The 15,978-nt window shown below is 33.9% G+C and overlaps 3 protein-coding genes across 3 annotated transcripts; all 3 read right to left on the reverse strand.

Moving 5' to 3' along the window:
- Positions 1 to 2,732: 2,732 nt before the first annotated feature.
- LOC113766586 (putative F-box protein At1g53550) lies at positions 2,733 to 3,922 on the reverse strand. Its single transcript, XM_027310761.1, has 2 exons — positions 3,783 to 3,922; positions 2,733 to 3,663 (listed from the first exon to the last, which is right to left on the reverse strand). The coding sequence occupies exons 1-2, from the start codon at positions 3,920 to 3,922 to the stop codon at positions 2,733 to 2,735; spliced, it is 1,071 nt and encodes a 356-aa protein (XP_027166562.1).
- Positions 3,923 to 5,327: 1,405 nt separating this feature from the next.
- LOC113766587 (F-box protein At4g19940-like) lies at positions 5,328 to 5,993 on the reverse strand. Its single transcript, XM_027310762.1, has one exon. It carries the CDS (start codon positions 5,991 to 5,993, stop codon positions 5,328 to 5,330), a length of 666 nt encoding a protein of 221 aa, XP_027166563.1.
- Positions 5,994 to 12,980: 6,987 nt separating this feature from the next.
- Positions 12,981 to 14,009, reverse strand: LOC113766588 (F-box protein At5g65850-like). Its single transcript, XM_027310763.1, has one exon. The coding sequence runs from the start codon at positions 14,007 to 14,009 to the stop codon at positions 12,981 to 12,983; it is 1,029 nt and encodes a 342-aa protein (XP_027166564.1).
- Between the last annotated feature and the right edge of the window lie 1,969 nt (positions 14,010 to 15,978).

The following is a 15,978-nucleotide window of genomic DNA, read 5'->3' on the forward strand; positions in this document are numbered from 1 at the left end:
AAGAATCAGTAGATAGTTTCTAATTGGGATAATTTCAGAAACCTCCCTTGGTTTTCTGACAATTTCATCTAGTACCCTTGAGATTTTTAATATTACACTTACCTCTCTTGATCCCATAAAATGAGCATATGAACCTTAATATATTAATATTTTCATTCAATTAAATAATATGCTCCTAATCTTGTGCATAGGATTGCACCACACAATTAAATATTTAATGGAAACAAAAACAAGGTCACTTATAGAATAACTAATTATGTCCTAAACATAACTCTAACATATTACAAATTAATTTTAGTTTGGCTTGAAAGATATAAAGATGAATAGAAGAAGGTGTAAGTTAAAGATTTAAATATAATGGGCATGAAATGGTAGTCCAATATTTGAGGGATAGGATATTATATTAATACACCTAATGAAATCTTTTAACTTTAACAGTATTGATTTTTTTCCTTTTGTAAATTAGGTTGAGATTTTAGAATTTAAGGACTGATGGTAGCGATGGTCATGATGATAATGGTACTAATTTGAGATGTAAGAATATGAAAGGTTTAAAATGGTAGAGATGAAAGTTGAGAGTAGGTTTGAGATTTTGTGTATATTCCATATTTTGTTTTATAGAATTTGATAAGAAGGTAAAATAAGCTTCACAATTTCATGAGAGCAATTTGGGTTATTCATTCAAAATTTTGACCATTGAATAGTTTTTGTTACCCAAATAGTAAATTCAAGGGAAGTATGTGTAATTTTTAAAACTTCAAGGGTACTAAGTGAAATTGTTAAAAACTTCATGGGAGGTTTTTGAAATTATCCCTTTCTAATTTTGGTAAACAATCTCAGTTCCAACATTTTGTTATTGCAGTTTTAACCTTTTTCACCAAGATACTTTTGCCTTAAGCTCATCAGATCTTGTTGGAAGAAGCAATTTGTTTATTTAATTTTGCCTTTGGGTTATTTAGATTCAAAGATGAAAAAAGTAGCTATTCAATTCGCTAGAAAGATTAGCAGCCGAAAGCTATTTCAACCAATCCATTTAAAGATAAGTCACCCGTAAATCACCCAAAATAGATTCTAATGAACAAATCCTTTAATGATATCCAAAGGTAATTTTCACTTAAGCAAATTTTGTAGAAGCTGGCCAAACACACGAATCACATCTACAGAGTATATAATAGAAGCTAGCTTGCGCTTACCCTGTGTTGCTCAGAAAATTGACCATGAGAAAAGAATACGTTAATAGGCATAAATTTAAAAATTCCTTTTGAATCTAATAAATATAGAAAGATGGATTGCCATTCGGAATAGTCTTCCAGAAAGTAAATCCAAATAACAGTTGTGTAAATTAGCTGAAAACATGGACTAAGCTCCTCCCTATTGTATTGGAAAAATTTCTCACTATTACATCCCAATAAATTGAATTCAGAAAATATTTTAAAAATCGGTAGTATTAATAAAAATATTTGATTACTCATGTTAATTATATATAAAATTTAATACGAAATTGATGAAGTGTTTCCGTTATAAATTTTGTTACAATTTCAATTTATTCTTCACGCAAATATTTCGTGTAAATTTAATGTCAAAATATTTTTAAAAGAATATTATTTTTTTTAATTATTGGTCTAGAGATCTAAAGAAAGGGAAAGACACAATCAATTGATTTTATAAAATTTTTGTAATCTAGTTATAAGTAAATGGAGAGACCAATAGAGAGTTATGCACAAAAAATTTCTCTAAATTAAAACCTTATAATCTCGTAGCAAAATCCTGTTGTAGATGCACCAATACGCAACTACAAACATTCATAAACCAAATACAAAGAAAAATTAACATCCTAAGACTCCTGCACTTATTTTCATGATGGTCATACTGATATCACCAACCTTTTTCTTTCTCACAAACAAATGGTTAATGATCCACATGCAAAATTTCACTAACACAGAAAGTAAATATGTAGAAGCTAAGTCAAACACATGAAATATGTATTCGATTTTAAAATGTAGTAGAAACTGTAAATCTCAATCATAATGGAAAAAGAGAATGAATATAGGCTAATTAATCTAAAAACAACCAAAAAAAGGAGGTTTATTATTCTAAAATCCTTGTCCTCACCATAGCTACCATGACCACAAAGATGACTTAAACTTTACATCTTTGCCTTTTTCAATGGGTGATTTCTTTTCTCCTCTTTGTATTGATATCATATGCGTTTTCTTTCTTTCTTCTTCTTCCTTCTTTTTTTTTTTTTTTTGTTTCCTTGATCAATTGGGAGCACCAAGAGAATCATGCCTATTAAATCAGTTCTTGCAGCAACACCGCCAATTTGTCATGAAAAAGAGAAGAAAGAAGACAAAAGGGTAGCAGTTGAACTACTGGATGGAGTGATGAAATAACAAAATCTAGGAAAAGGTTTAAATTAATGAAAATTTTAGAAGTTTCATTTATATCAACAAGACATAGAATGCTGGATTACAATCTGGACTCATTATATTTTTCAAGAAATCCTATAATAGTAGAGTTTTATGTCCAATACTTGGATAAATCAGCTCAAAACATTAAAAAATCTCTAGCATCATATAGTCCAGCAATACATCTAGAAGTCAACTGAAGAGGCAGCAATACGCTACGTCGACATTACTAAACCAAGCAGAAAGAAAAAATGAATATACTAAGACTTCTTCGGCTTTCTTGTTGCATCTTTGCCATTTTAGCTAACTTCTTCGGCTTTCTGGCTAATTATTCTGCTGATCACTCGCAAATTCTAGAGGGATTACGTTTTCCACATGAAGGCTTACGGAAACTTTACTAGCTAGTGAAAGAAGGGTACCAACAGCAAGAGGTTGCTCTTGTGGTAATGTCAAATTTCCAAGCCTGTATCTTTTTGTGTTCAAATCGTAAAAGATCAAATCCGTCCAGCTATCGTCTAAGAAAAATTTTGATGTCAATAAGATCTCACCGCTATTGGTGGTTCCAATAACTTGATATGTACGTTCCTGAATCAAAGTCACAGGAAGTTGAATTTGATCCTCTACCCAGACATAATCATCCTTGTTCATTATCCACAACTTGAATATTTCGTCACCAAAGCTTCCCACAGCAAAATTTCCTTTAATTTCGGCTATGAAGAACTCGTTTTCTTCTGTAAACTCTCTCGGAGTAGAAAGTAAAGAAAATCTTTCCTCTCCAACATTGAAAAACTGTATCACCCTTTCACCCTTAGGGTTGAATAATTTATCCTTCCAATAAATCGCACCATCAACATAAATAAAGGTATCGACAACTAGAAATTGGGGACAATTTGTCATCTTCCTCCATGATTTGTTGGCCAAAGTAAGTACATAAGCCTCTTTTTTGCTGTCTTCTTCTAGAATTCGACTTTCATGTCTATGAAAGTAAAGCACCTTATATTGTTTTGTGACAGGATCAAAACCCAAGAAATAGCTAGGGCTCAAATAAGAATGCATTGACCGATGCCATGGCAGGGTTACAATTTCTTTTGTCGATAGATTGAGCAAATTGAATTTTTTATGGTCTCCATCATACAAACACATAAGGCCATTGACAACATTGGTGCACAGCTCGAAATAAACATCCAATATATTTGTTGGAAGCTGAGTGGAATAATGGGCATCAGGATTTGTAGGAAAAACTGCTAGCGGCTTCCTGTGGCGCAATTGAAAAACAGAAAGTAGGACGCATCAGGCCTGGATTGAGAATAGATATAGTGGGATTCAGCGAAGTAAGGATCCCGAATCAGGCTATGCCACGCTTTGCAGATGCACTTGAATCGCATTAGAGACTTGGCAGGCAGCCGTTTGAGCACATTGAAGATTACATCTTCTGGAAGTTGGGGAGGCTTTGAAACGTTTCCCTTACCCTTCTCCATAGCCTTATTCTTCCAGTTCCACTTAAATCTCCCCATAGAATCCTTAATTTAGTCTTCAGCTTCGCCTCAATTCTTTGTTCAGGGACATGGTGCTGGGCTACTTACCATTTATATTGAACTTAGTATGGTTTCCAATAATTTATCCGGCCGGGCTGCTGATGAGTGCATCGCCCCGGATGGGAAAGGAAACGCAATTCATTAGTTTTCCTTCTGGAAAAGGGTGAGCGAATTAGGAAACAGAAATATGAAAGAAAGGTGGAAATTCCTATATGTTGGCATAATTAAACCAAATTTTTGATGTTTCCCATTGTTGATTTAGAAATTCTTGTTCTAGTCAAATTTCAGTAATTTTCTTGTTCTAGGTATAGAGCAATATTTAGTAGTTTTTCGTTTGGTTTCTAAATTACCAAGCCTTGTGCATTATACATAAGGTTTTTATTATCATATTTAATCGAGAAGAGTTTAAGCAAAATTAAAGCAATTGTAAGGGTTTTGTTTGTGATTAATATAACTCCTCTTCTTCCACATATTATTATGTGTGTCAAATATGCATTTCACTATGTGATTTTATATAAATACGTATAGCTTAGTCCTAAATCCCTTTTTTTTTTTTCTTTTTTGCAGTTCAGTTAAAGGCATTTGGTCAATGCAGATATTGAAGACGATCATTCGGGTTATCGTTCTGAAAAGTGACAATGTAGTGAATGAGCACATATTAAGAATAGATATATTAGTTGCATTGTGCTACGTGGGCTCACACTTCTAAAGGCACATTATCATTTTCTCTTTGTAACTCAAGAACCAAGGCTACTCTTATTAAACTACACGATGTTTCAATATGTGGATCATGAATTGGAATACTTTGATGCAAGTGAAATTTCAGTACTACTGCCAACCGAACTTGTTAAATTTGTCAGCTGAAACATGTCATCTTCAAAATTGGAACCTCGCCACTGCATGAGAGATGGTCACTGAGATTTTGAAATTTCAAATACCCGAGTCAACAATAGTTGCAGATTTTCCCAATAAAAACAAGACAGAAAGATGATAGAAAGATGAGTAACAGTTATCCAGTAATATCCAGACACCAAATTTGCAAGAAAGTCATTCCTGAAAAAACTTGCATTCTCTTTTTTGAGGTAAAATACATATCATTCAAAACTATACTATATAGAAGCTAGCCAAATCACAGAATATCTGTAGAATCACGGAATCTAACAGTAAAATAAACCCCAACACTAGAGAAAATTCATCACTGTTACAATCATTGCACGTATGACTCTGCGCATTAATGTTGAACATAACTGTCAAATAGTGAACTTGATACACATTTTAAGCTGATTTGTTCTTTTCTGTTCTTCTTTCCCTTGCAAGTCTCCAGGGGAAGAATGTTTTCCACATGATCGCCCGCAGAAGCATGAGAAACTAAGAAAATCAGGTCTCAAACTTTGCCCTTAGGATGCGATGGACAGGTGATCCAAGTAGTCCTAAATTTTCCAGTTTCCAAATCATAAACAATTAATTTGCCCCTAGGTGGCCACTTGCTACCAACTATAATTAAGATTTCACCTCTTTTTGTGGAGCCAATAATTTTAATTTCAAGCATAACAGGAGGAGAGTCCCACAATTTGATTTGAATTGTGGTCTTGGTCCAGACTTTGTTCTTATTCCTGTCCATTCTCCAGAGGTCACACATGCCTGAAGAAGCATCTTTCGGGCATAAAAAAGTCAAACACCCTCTAACTTGTGCTAATTGCCCTGTGGTTTTGACACCTTCAGGTCCAAAAAGTACTTCAAATTTCTCCCCAGCAACACTGAAACACTGAATACCTCTCCTACCATTCATGGCTAATTCATCCATCCAATATATGGTTCCATTAGCGCATATATTCCTTTGAGAAAGTCCCCAAATTGGTAACTCGTGTATTTTCCTCCATGATGGGGCTCCCAAGGCAAGGATCCTACACTCCTTATTTAAATTTTCTTTATTTTTAAGTATGAAGATGACTACATATTTCTTGGTAGATGGATCAAAACCCATGGCATAAGAACGGCTAACAGTTTCGTATCTGTTTACAGCACTCAACGGTGTCCATGGAAGAGCCATCTTCTCCCCTGTGGTGAGATTGAGGATGTGAGGCTGCAGAATTTTCTTCTCTAACAAACAGACAAGGCCAAGCACAATTTCGGTGCAAAGCACATAATTTTGGAAAGCATGAGTAGGAATTTGGGAGGAAAAGCATTCATTAAGATTTGTTGGGACAATAGTATTTGAACGAATCCAAATAGAAAATAGGAGGCATCAGGCCTAATATGAGAATAATCACGGTGAGATTCTGCAAAGTAGGGATCGCAGATTAGGCGATGCCATGCCTTAGAGACCGCTTTGAATCGCATGGGCGACTTTGCTGGAAGTCTTTTGAGCACATCGAAGACTACATCAACAGGGATTTTGAAGTCTGATTGCCTGCTGATCTTTCTCCTCTTCATCCTCGCCACTTTTTCGTTCAACCCGGTCTGTTCACCCTCCTCCGCCGCTATTTATCTCGATGGATTTTATGAAGGCTCTAAGGTGAGAGTTAGTCCATCTATATTTTTGTGTAAATTACACTTAACTCCACTGTGATTTTTCATATTGCTACATGTTCCTTTTTAAGGTTTTAAAATATCTACATGATCTCCTATAATTTTATGTGAAGTAGAAAATAGACAAAAATACCAACTATTACGGTGACTCATCTAGATGTGATCAAAAAAATGTGCATGACAAAATCATAATATTCGCCTAAACCTTTATAATTTACATAAATATCCACTTTTACGGTTGTAAGTTTTGCATTTATTGACGAAATTCCCATATGATTTTATGGAAAAATGCTCGTGCCATTGTCAATTTAATACCTAAACAAGAACAATACTGATATTTCAACTAAAGACTTTATGGGGGTTATTTTCTATCAAATTTTCACTTTGCTTGAAATCATAGGGAGTTTTGTAGATATTTTAAAATGTTAGAGAGTTTTGTGGCAATTTGTGAATCTACAAGCAAGTTTGTGTAATTTACCCTTTATTTATGTGCTGATCATATATTCTTAGGTTGCAAAATAGAGATTTGAGGTTTCAAAAATTAGAGGTCTTGGATTCAAATCTCACTATTCCCTCCCCGCTCCTTAATTCTCACCTCTTCCTGCTAGAAAATGTTTTTAGAAAAAAAAACGTTATGAAATAAAGAAAACCTTTATATAACGTACAAGTATGTTTGTGAATTTAGGATATCAAATATATAAACGAAAGAAAATAGGACAAATTACACTTTACCTCCTTGTGGTTTAGTTTTTTTAACATAACCCCCCTATGGTTTCAAAAGCTATACATAATTCTTTCATGGTTTAGATTAAAGTGTCAAAATGATGAAAATGATCATTCGTAATGGAGTCATCTAATATATCAAAAATACACTTATGTAAAGTTGAAAATTATTTATTAACCAAGGGGGGTTATGTGTATATTTTGAAAATCATAAGGAGGTTATATGGTAAAGCATTAAATCATAAGGGGGTTATATGGTAAAATATAAAATCATACGGAGTTAGTGTGTCATGCATTTATAAGGGTAATTTTGACATTTTTAAAAGTTCCGTTACGAATGACCATTTCCATCACTTTGATACTTTAATCCAAATCATGAGGGGGTTATGTATAGATTTTGAAACCATAGGTTGTGCATAAATATCATTTATCCAAATGTGATAGCCTATCCAATGTTAGTGTACATAAGATCTAGTATTCATAAATCCTCATAAAAAATTTATCCCTCAAGCAATAGGAGGTGCATATGTACTTTATTTTACAAGTTTATTATATCTTCCTCCCTCGTGCCTTGGCCAAATTACAAAATAAACCTTGTGATTTGACTAAATTACATCTATCCCCTTATGAGTGATGTGCTCCTTTTATATTTTTATTATTAGACTTTTATTACCCATTTATCATAATTTGATTTTAATTTGCATCTTATTTAATTCCAAAATCCTCAATATCCTTATTTAAAATTTAGAGGACAATTATGATTCGAATTCCAAACATTGGGGACCATAAGTGCAAAATTAAAATTGTTGACTAATGGCAATGACCGTTAGTTATTGTTGAAATTTTCATCAATTGTCCTAATGGCTGAAATAAAAAAAAATTGGAAGAGTATTTGTTTTGGTTGAAATATTAGGGATTAATTTGGCAGACAAGCCAAATATTAAGGACTAAAACTGAATTTTTCTCTAAAAATTTTTGTGACTGTATTTGCTTTGATCGATACATTAGGAACTAATTTGGCACACAAACCAAATATTAAGGACTAAAATTGTATTTTTCTCTAAGTAAAAAATGGATGTATAGTGATATTTTGACATGCTTAAATTAGTATATTTCCTAAGTAATTACACAACAATTCCAGTTTCTTTTGTTTTTATGTTGTTCTAAGATTTCTCGGTGCCAATTTTCACAAGGACAATCACCCTAGCAGAAAAAGAATATGCTGGTTTTTGTATTCAATCATCAAATTCTAAATTGAATGGGCTCTCAAGAGTACGAACATTTCCCTCCTACACCAAGTATTCATGCTTGCTTCGTCACCTTCTTTTCCTGATTTCTTCACTTCACTTGGGTACAGAAATGGAAACATTGTCGATAGAAAAATATTTAGTTCTTTAAATCAAATGAAAAGAATGGCGACAGGAACGTGAAGACAGGACTTGTGGTTTTATCAGTTGCCCAATCAGTTGCCCTTCATGCTGCTTGGTCAACTACAACAGATTGACCTGAAAATTCAACATTGTCCGAAGCATATACCAAAAAGAAAAAAGTTACAGAGAAAATAAATCTAAACACCTGAGATATTGAGTACTTTTACAAACCATTGGCACGTAACAATGTTGAACATAACTTTCTATAAGTGAATTAAAAACACTGTTTATGCTGTTTTCTTCATCTCTATTCTTCTTTCCAGGGCGAGTCTCCAAGGGAAGAATGTTTTCCACATGATCGATCACCCGCAGCAGGACCAGCAACTAATGGAAGCAACCGGCCAACTATGCCCTTAGGCCGCCATGGACCGGTGATTGTACTAGTCCTAGAACATCCAGTTTCCAAATCACAAAAAATCAAACAGTATACTTCTAAAGTCACTGTATAGACGCTTGCTTGTAATTATACTTCACCTTTTCTGGTGGAGCCAACGATTTAAGCATGTCAAAGTATATATATATATAGTCGATGTGTCAGCATGGAATATTTTTATTGTAATTTGCTATGAATCATAAATAAATCATCAATAGTGTTTTTACATATTATTCGTATTTATATCAGAAAATTATTATTGTGTTCCAAGCATTTAACTACCGTATTAGTTTTTAGAAACTTCGATATGTAAGTTGATTGCAAAGTCATAATTAGTATTCATTAAACAGTATAATGCATCAAAAAGAAACAACAAGTAATCTTTGAGACAGTAATTAGATTTTACAATTAAACATCTACTCAAATTTATTTTAATTTTTCATAAATGATATATTAGTTTTTTTTTTTGGTAAGCTCCCATCATTTTGTTGATTCTCAAGAAGAGTACACAAACTATAGGGACTCCCTCTCTGCAATTATTAGTATAACCTACCATATACAATGACTATTAAGACTAGGATTCCAAAATGCAGAGTCAGCTTGAGTAATCAAAGGGAACTAAGGAGGGGTGGCAGCAACCGACTAAATCACTGCTGCAGTATAATTTTTCCCGCTTGGCCCCGCCCAATTACCATTCCTGATAATAGAGGCTGCCTTTGGATTTTCAGAACTCCTAAAGAGATGAATAAATTGTGGAGAAAACACACGAGATACGGGACCTAATGATATATTCATTTCTATATGTCAAAGGTAATATATTTACCTGTGTAACAATTAAATTCATAGTAAATAAAGTTACCATATATAGATAAAAATGAACAATTTAAATTGATTAAAAGCGATAAATGTTATCGGAAGAGAGAGAAACTGTAAGCAAAATTAATTGGATAAGAGTTAGATGTAAAAATGGGTAAAAATCAAGTATCCATTCACCCATCAACAGTCTTCAATTGAGCGTACCATCGAAGAAAGAGAAAATGGTTTATTGAAATAAGAACTTTCATGTCTATATATGAATCCTTTAAATAAAGAGGGGTGCATGTGTTTTGTTACCTTATTTATGTCAGCAATCTACCTAGGCCATTACTAGTTAGAAATTTTCCCCAAATGACTAGCATAAACGTAATAAGTTCACCTACTTCAAAATGAAAATAGAGACGGCAGATCTCTAAAAGCAATGATATTGAGCATTCTTGTGCTTGCTTTTTTTCCCCCATTTTTGGAAAGGATTGAGCTTGGAAACTTGTATAAGTCGTTCCACACATTCTAGATCCAGTAAATATATCTATATTTCATCTGATATTTATGATAGGTTACATTTTTGCCATTTATTTTGTCATTAATTTCTCTTATTACCTTATCAAAAATGTGTATTAATTATCAGATTCTGCTCACTTTTGAAAATTTGTGATTATTTTAGGGAGTGGAACAAAATATCATAAAAATGTACCAATTTAACGGTAACCAACATTAGAGTTTGAGTAGCAGTTAACAAGGTGGAGACTGATTCGACTTTGTTTCCTTGTTGCGTGGAAGATATGCGACAGCCAGGGGCAATTTTGGAAGACTAGACCACTTCTCTTCTTATTGGCAGTTTCCAAAGAGGAGAAAGTCAGAACAGACTAGGAGTCTGCCTTTTACTCCTTATTGCTAGCCGAATAGGAGTAGCGATTATATAGAAATTAGAAAGAAAAAGTAGCCGTCATTCTTGACCCTTTTTGGCAATTGACTTTTGCATCTTTTATGCTGCTTTTCTATTCCATCGTATGTAGACACTTAGGAGAAAACAATTAGCCATTCTTTGGCTTGGAGTTCTTTTTGGCATTGTTCTTAATTCCATCGCATTTTTCATCTAAATTTTGGGACAATGTACGCCGCAACTATCTCTGCAATTTTGCATGGGTTCTCCTCAATAAGAATAAACTAAATCCCTTTTTCTAGGGAATAACGGAGGATTTGGTTTGACATAAATTGCGAGATCTAACTAATTTTAGTTTTCCTATTATTTCATGGTATTCGTAATTGTTTGATTGTTCTAAATTAGTAGCAACTGACATAATCAATGTTATATTAGGGAAATATATGGGTTAATTTGTAGACAACCCTCGTAGCCTGTTGTCTGATTAGAACAGAGTTTCTCAATGTCTTAAGGCAATTGTGAAATTTAATTCTATGGTCGTAGTTAGGATTATTTTGCAATTAGGACAATAGCCAGCGGTCGTACCTGAGTTATCGATAATTACGGAGAAATTGATTGTTATCGTTTGTTTGACAATTATAACTTATTTATCAGTTTATTTGTGGAATATTCTTGCATCGATAATCAATTAGAAGAACCATTTTCGAAGTTGATTCTTGACTAGAGCTGTCTAATACTGTTTGTGTTTTTACTTGATTGTTATTTAGTTGTTATTTAATTCTTATTTGACTGCAACATTTGATTAGCGTAGTTCATTGTTAATTTCCCTAAAATCCCCCCATAACTTGAACTTTAGTAGAAACGAATTACTCCCAATCCCTGAGGATAAGATCCTACTTGTCCTATATACAAATTATAGATTTCTTGTGAACAAATTTTGGTATATCAGGTCAAGCAAACTCTTCGGAACCAGGGTGAATCGAGTAACCCATTGCACATCTAGAGTCGCTGCTCCAGTACTAGAATTGACACGAAATTACTTTGTTGGCACTTAGGATAATTATTATTATTGCACAGGTATCAACAACCTGTCAATTTAGCACCAAAAGTTCCATAGACTTAGAGTTTCAGGTCATCATCCTAAAAGATGTACTAGAAAAACTCCTAGCAAAGAGTCTTAAGTGAATCATAAGCATTTGTAAAATCATTCCGGTGCTTAGTTTGCAATCTTTATTTCATCGAGTGACACAATATTTGTTCCCTTACCCGGCCTGATGCCTCCTCTCTTTTGTTCCAGTAAAAAACATTTAAGTATTTCTTTTTATCTTCCTTGTAATTTAATAGTTTTACAAAATCAAATAAACCTAATAATATTTTTCATTGAGTGAGTGATAACCTATTGAAGTACCCAAAAAAAATAAAAAAAAAACCTATTGAAGTACAAAAAATTTATTAGCTGGAAAACTTCATTCACATAGTATGTATTGTTTATATGTTGAAGGAATAATCAATTAAGTTTTTACCTTTAAAAAATTGAGTTTTTACCTGCCATAAATAAATTATCATTGAGTTTCCACACTTCGCATGTCTGATCTTGTAGAAATAAAAAGTAAAGTTGTTCTAACTTTGAAACTGGATCAAATCATTATATGGTGGACTACAAAACCCCAACAAAATAGCAAGAAAAAAAAAACAAACTTTTTTCTATTCTATACGAAAATAAGTACGCTAGAAAGAGGAGGCAAGTCCATTACACACTTCTAACAGTATCATCTACCCTTATACTGTAGATGCTCCATACTCCTAGCATTTAGAATTTTGAACTTTTTCCCAAAAAAAAAAAAAAAATTCTTCAGTGTACTCATGGTTAGCAGGAATAATCGAATATATTAAATCCATCCTTAAAGAACAAATGATGGAAAACAATATATATGTTTTGGCAAATTTATGTCCACAAGAGTCAAGAGATCACCTTTTACCTGGGAACTCATTCAAGCATCATATGCATATTCAAACATAATAACCTAGGACATTATCGTCCAGCAAGGAAACTAATTTGCTATATGACTTATTTAAGCCAAAACATAAACAAATTCATGTACTATTTACTGACAGATTCTACTCGCCTGTTCTTTCACTTGACCTAGCCACTTAGGGATCTTAAAGGGAGAATGTTTTCCACATGATGACAAGAAGCAACATCACCTAACACTGGATCCCCATTCCCGTCTTTCTTAAGCAGGCTAGGCAAATCGATTGTAGGCCTCCTACTCTTTCCTGTTCTCATATCATAAAACTCGTATATATCGGTGGCTCCTTTGCATCAACATGGTCATGCGAAATAAAACCAAGCTTGAACCTAATTGCTTTTACCATGACTTCGCCCGTGTTGGTGCTGCCAATCAGTCTATCAACGAAAGGGCCCTCTAAATCCGGATCCTGAAGACATTTCTCATCCTTTAACCAAGCCTGATGATCATCAATGTTCAATGTCCATAAGGTCCAACTGCGGCAAAAATTTTTGATGCAGAGATAACCCACATCTTTTCCAACTTGGATGAGTGAAATGGTACCTCCGGCACTATCAATTTCAGGAGGAGTTTCAATTACTACAAATTTCTCCTGCCCGACATCAAAGTAAAGTAAAGATCTTTTTCCATTCATGACTGCCTTATGTTTCCAGTATATGGCTCCGTTAAAAGAAACAGCACGCATGGTTTCACCATAGTTTGGGCAATGTATCTCCCTCCATGACATAGAGCCGAGTGTGAGAATGTGGCATTCACGTATGATACCTGCACCTGCATCTCTATGAAAATAAAGCAACTTATACTTGACTGTCACAGGGTCGAATCCTAGGTAAAAACGTGGCCTAAGAATTTCATTATAACTGTATTCACGGCAATGTTTCCCCTGTGGAAGGAGCATTGTTTCCCCTGTGGTCACATTAAGCACGTAATGAAGTTGAAGATTAGAGGCATTGCACAAACAGATTAGGCCATTGACAACACTAGTGCAAGGTACGAAATTGGGCTGGAATTTATGCAGCGGAAGTTGGGTGGAAAGAATTCCATCAGAATTTGTTGGAAAAAGAGCTATTGCTTTGCTATTGCGTCTTAGTGCATAAAACAGTATATAGGAAGCATCAGGCCTGTTATGCGAATGGATATGGTGGCGACGGGCGAAATAAGGATCACAAATTAGGGCATACCATGACCTGCAGACGCTTTTGAATCGCATGAGGGACTTTGCTGGAAGTCCTTTGAGGATATTGGAGGTTATATCATCTGGGATTTGAAGCCCTGAGTCCATTGATTTCTCTCTACTAATCTTGCTGAACTACTTTCGGGTTGTGAACTCTTGCAGTTTCATGCCTCGTTTTCTTTTATCGTTTTCGTAGGGTTCTTCTGGACCGGATACAGGGGACGTTAATTTGCACGATTCTCGTTTGCAAATTGGAATTATACACGGAAAGAAATTATTATTTCTTAGTTACACAATTTTGGTTATAAAAGAAGGATTTTTCTAATGGCTATCTGTTGAGTACTCCTTAGACACCTAAATCACACTTAAATTAAATTACCATGTAATCCACCCTCACAATTATAATTATTGCATCCCTGATTTCTAACTTTTTTCAAATTAATTATACTATTAAAAAAAAAAAAAAAAAACTAACACATGAGACCCATCTTATTGGCTGCCTATTAGCCAAACTGGTAAAAAAATATATAGGAAAAAAATCTTAGCCAAATTCCACCCTGCAACCCTTAGCTAATGACTAATTCACAGCTTTCCTCTATTTAAATTGTGGGCATGTTGCACACCACTTGGGTCAACAGTTTTCAGTGTTAACAAAAACTAATTCAATCAATTTTTTTGCACTTTTTTTGTACCGATTTTTCTCTAACGATGAAAAAGAAAACTGTGTTAGTCAGTTCACTCTGATGATTTTGGCTTTCTTATTTGAAGATAATACTTGAAAGGAAAAGGATATAGAGGGTTTTCGACCTTCTGCTAGCTATTGCCCGCGATTGTTTATTTGCTTTTGTAGAGGGCGCTTGGTAATTGCTTGGTCAGTATGTTTCAGCAGCTCTTGCGTCCTACAGTAGGAGTAGCCTTGTTTCTTAGATGCTACGCACGAATTAGGGGCATGCAACCATTTCTGAAGGTTAAGAGCCATGATTCGTTGGAAAAAAAAAAAGAGAGAGTATAAGTCTGGGATTAGGTGATGAACATCATTCTTAACGTTATGTTTGGCACAAAAATTTGTTCTAAGTTTATTTTCTGTTTCGAAGTGATTTAAATAGCTAAACGGGTGATTCGGAGGAGGAAGTGTAAGTGATAGGTCTCGAGTTCGAGTTCTTCCACTTATATATAAAAAAAAAAAAAACTAAACAAGAGGTGTAAATTCTGATTAAATGAACAAAATTATTTCAGAATGATTGCACTGGCAATTGTCCCTCCTTCATTCCCAATATGTACTACTACTATGCAGTGTTGTGAGATTTGGAAAATTCAAATTTCAATTTCACTCTCGTCCTATAGGTTTCGTATCCTGCTAAATGTTGTTTCTTTATTTTTTTTTGGGGCTACTTTAGGGGCTATGTCATCATATATCATCCTTTCCTGTTACCTTCGGATTGCATTTTTTTTAGAATGTTTGGTAAAAAATAGCATTGTAACACTTTTTTTGATATACATGAGATAAAAAAAGGGTAATTTTGAAAATATATTTAGAATATTTCCAAAAAAAAAAAGTCCCCCAAAGAATTTTTTCTAAAAAATTTAGCAATCCAAACAAAGCCTAATTATGTTTTAGTGTGAGTTTCATTCCTTCATATGCTCATAGATTCTTTCCCTTTTTTTGGGTTAACTTTTGAGCTAGAACCCTAGAATACAATCTTGTTAATTGCAGAGCGGAAAGTTCCACATATTCCCCTTTAGTTAACTGGGATGAATTATCATAGTATTTACCAGGTTTATATCTCATGCTATGCACGATTTTTTAAAATAAATTAGGGATTTATGTCCCATGCTACTCTGGGATTTGGGATTTGAACTTAACAACCAATAATCTTTGGATAACATCAATCAAAGTTGTTAAAGATTAAAATAATTCAATAACTTTAGAGAATGACACATTTTAATAGACCTTCTAGAATACTGCAGTTTAAAACTTTAAATGCTACCATCTGAACTTTAAAACTTCCAGAATAATAGTTAGCTTAGTTAATCATGTTTGGTCACTGCGCTTGACAGAAGCTTTTGATAAAGTCAT

Source organism: Coffea eugenioides, chromosome 3 (assembly GCF_003713205.1).
Source record: "Coffea eugenioides isolate CCC68of chromosome 3, Ceug_1.0, whole genome shotgun sequence".
Taxonomy (NCBI): domain Eukaryota; kingdom Viridiplantae; phylum Streptophyta; class Magnoliopsida; order Gentianales; family Rubiaceae; genus Coffea; species Coffea eugenioides.

Coding starts and splice junctions, on each gene's coding strand:
- LOC113766586 (XM_027310761.1), bottom strand. CDS start 3,922: ATGGGGAGATTTAAGTGGAACTGGAAGAATAAGGCTATGGAGAAGGGT. Junction 3,664..3,782: donor AAGTCTCTAATGCGATTCAA/GTGCATCTGCAA, acceptor ATTGCGCCACAG/GAAGCCGCTAGCAGTTTTTC.
- LOC113766587 (XM_027310762.1), bottom strand. CDS start 5,993: ATGGCTCTTCCATGGACACCGTTGAGTGCTGTAAACAGATACGAAACT.
- LOC113766588 (XM_027310763.1), bottom strand. CDS start 14,009: ATGGACTCAGGGCTTCAAATCCCAGATGATATAACCTCCAATATCCTC.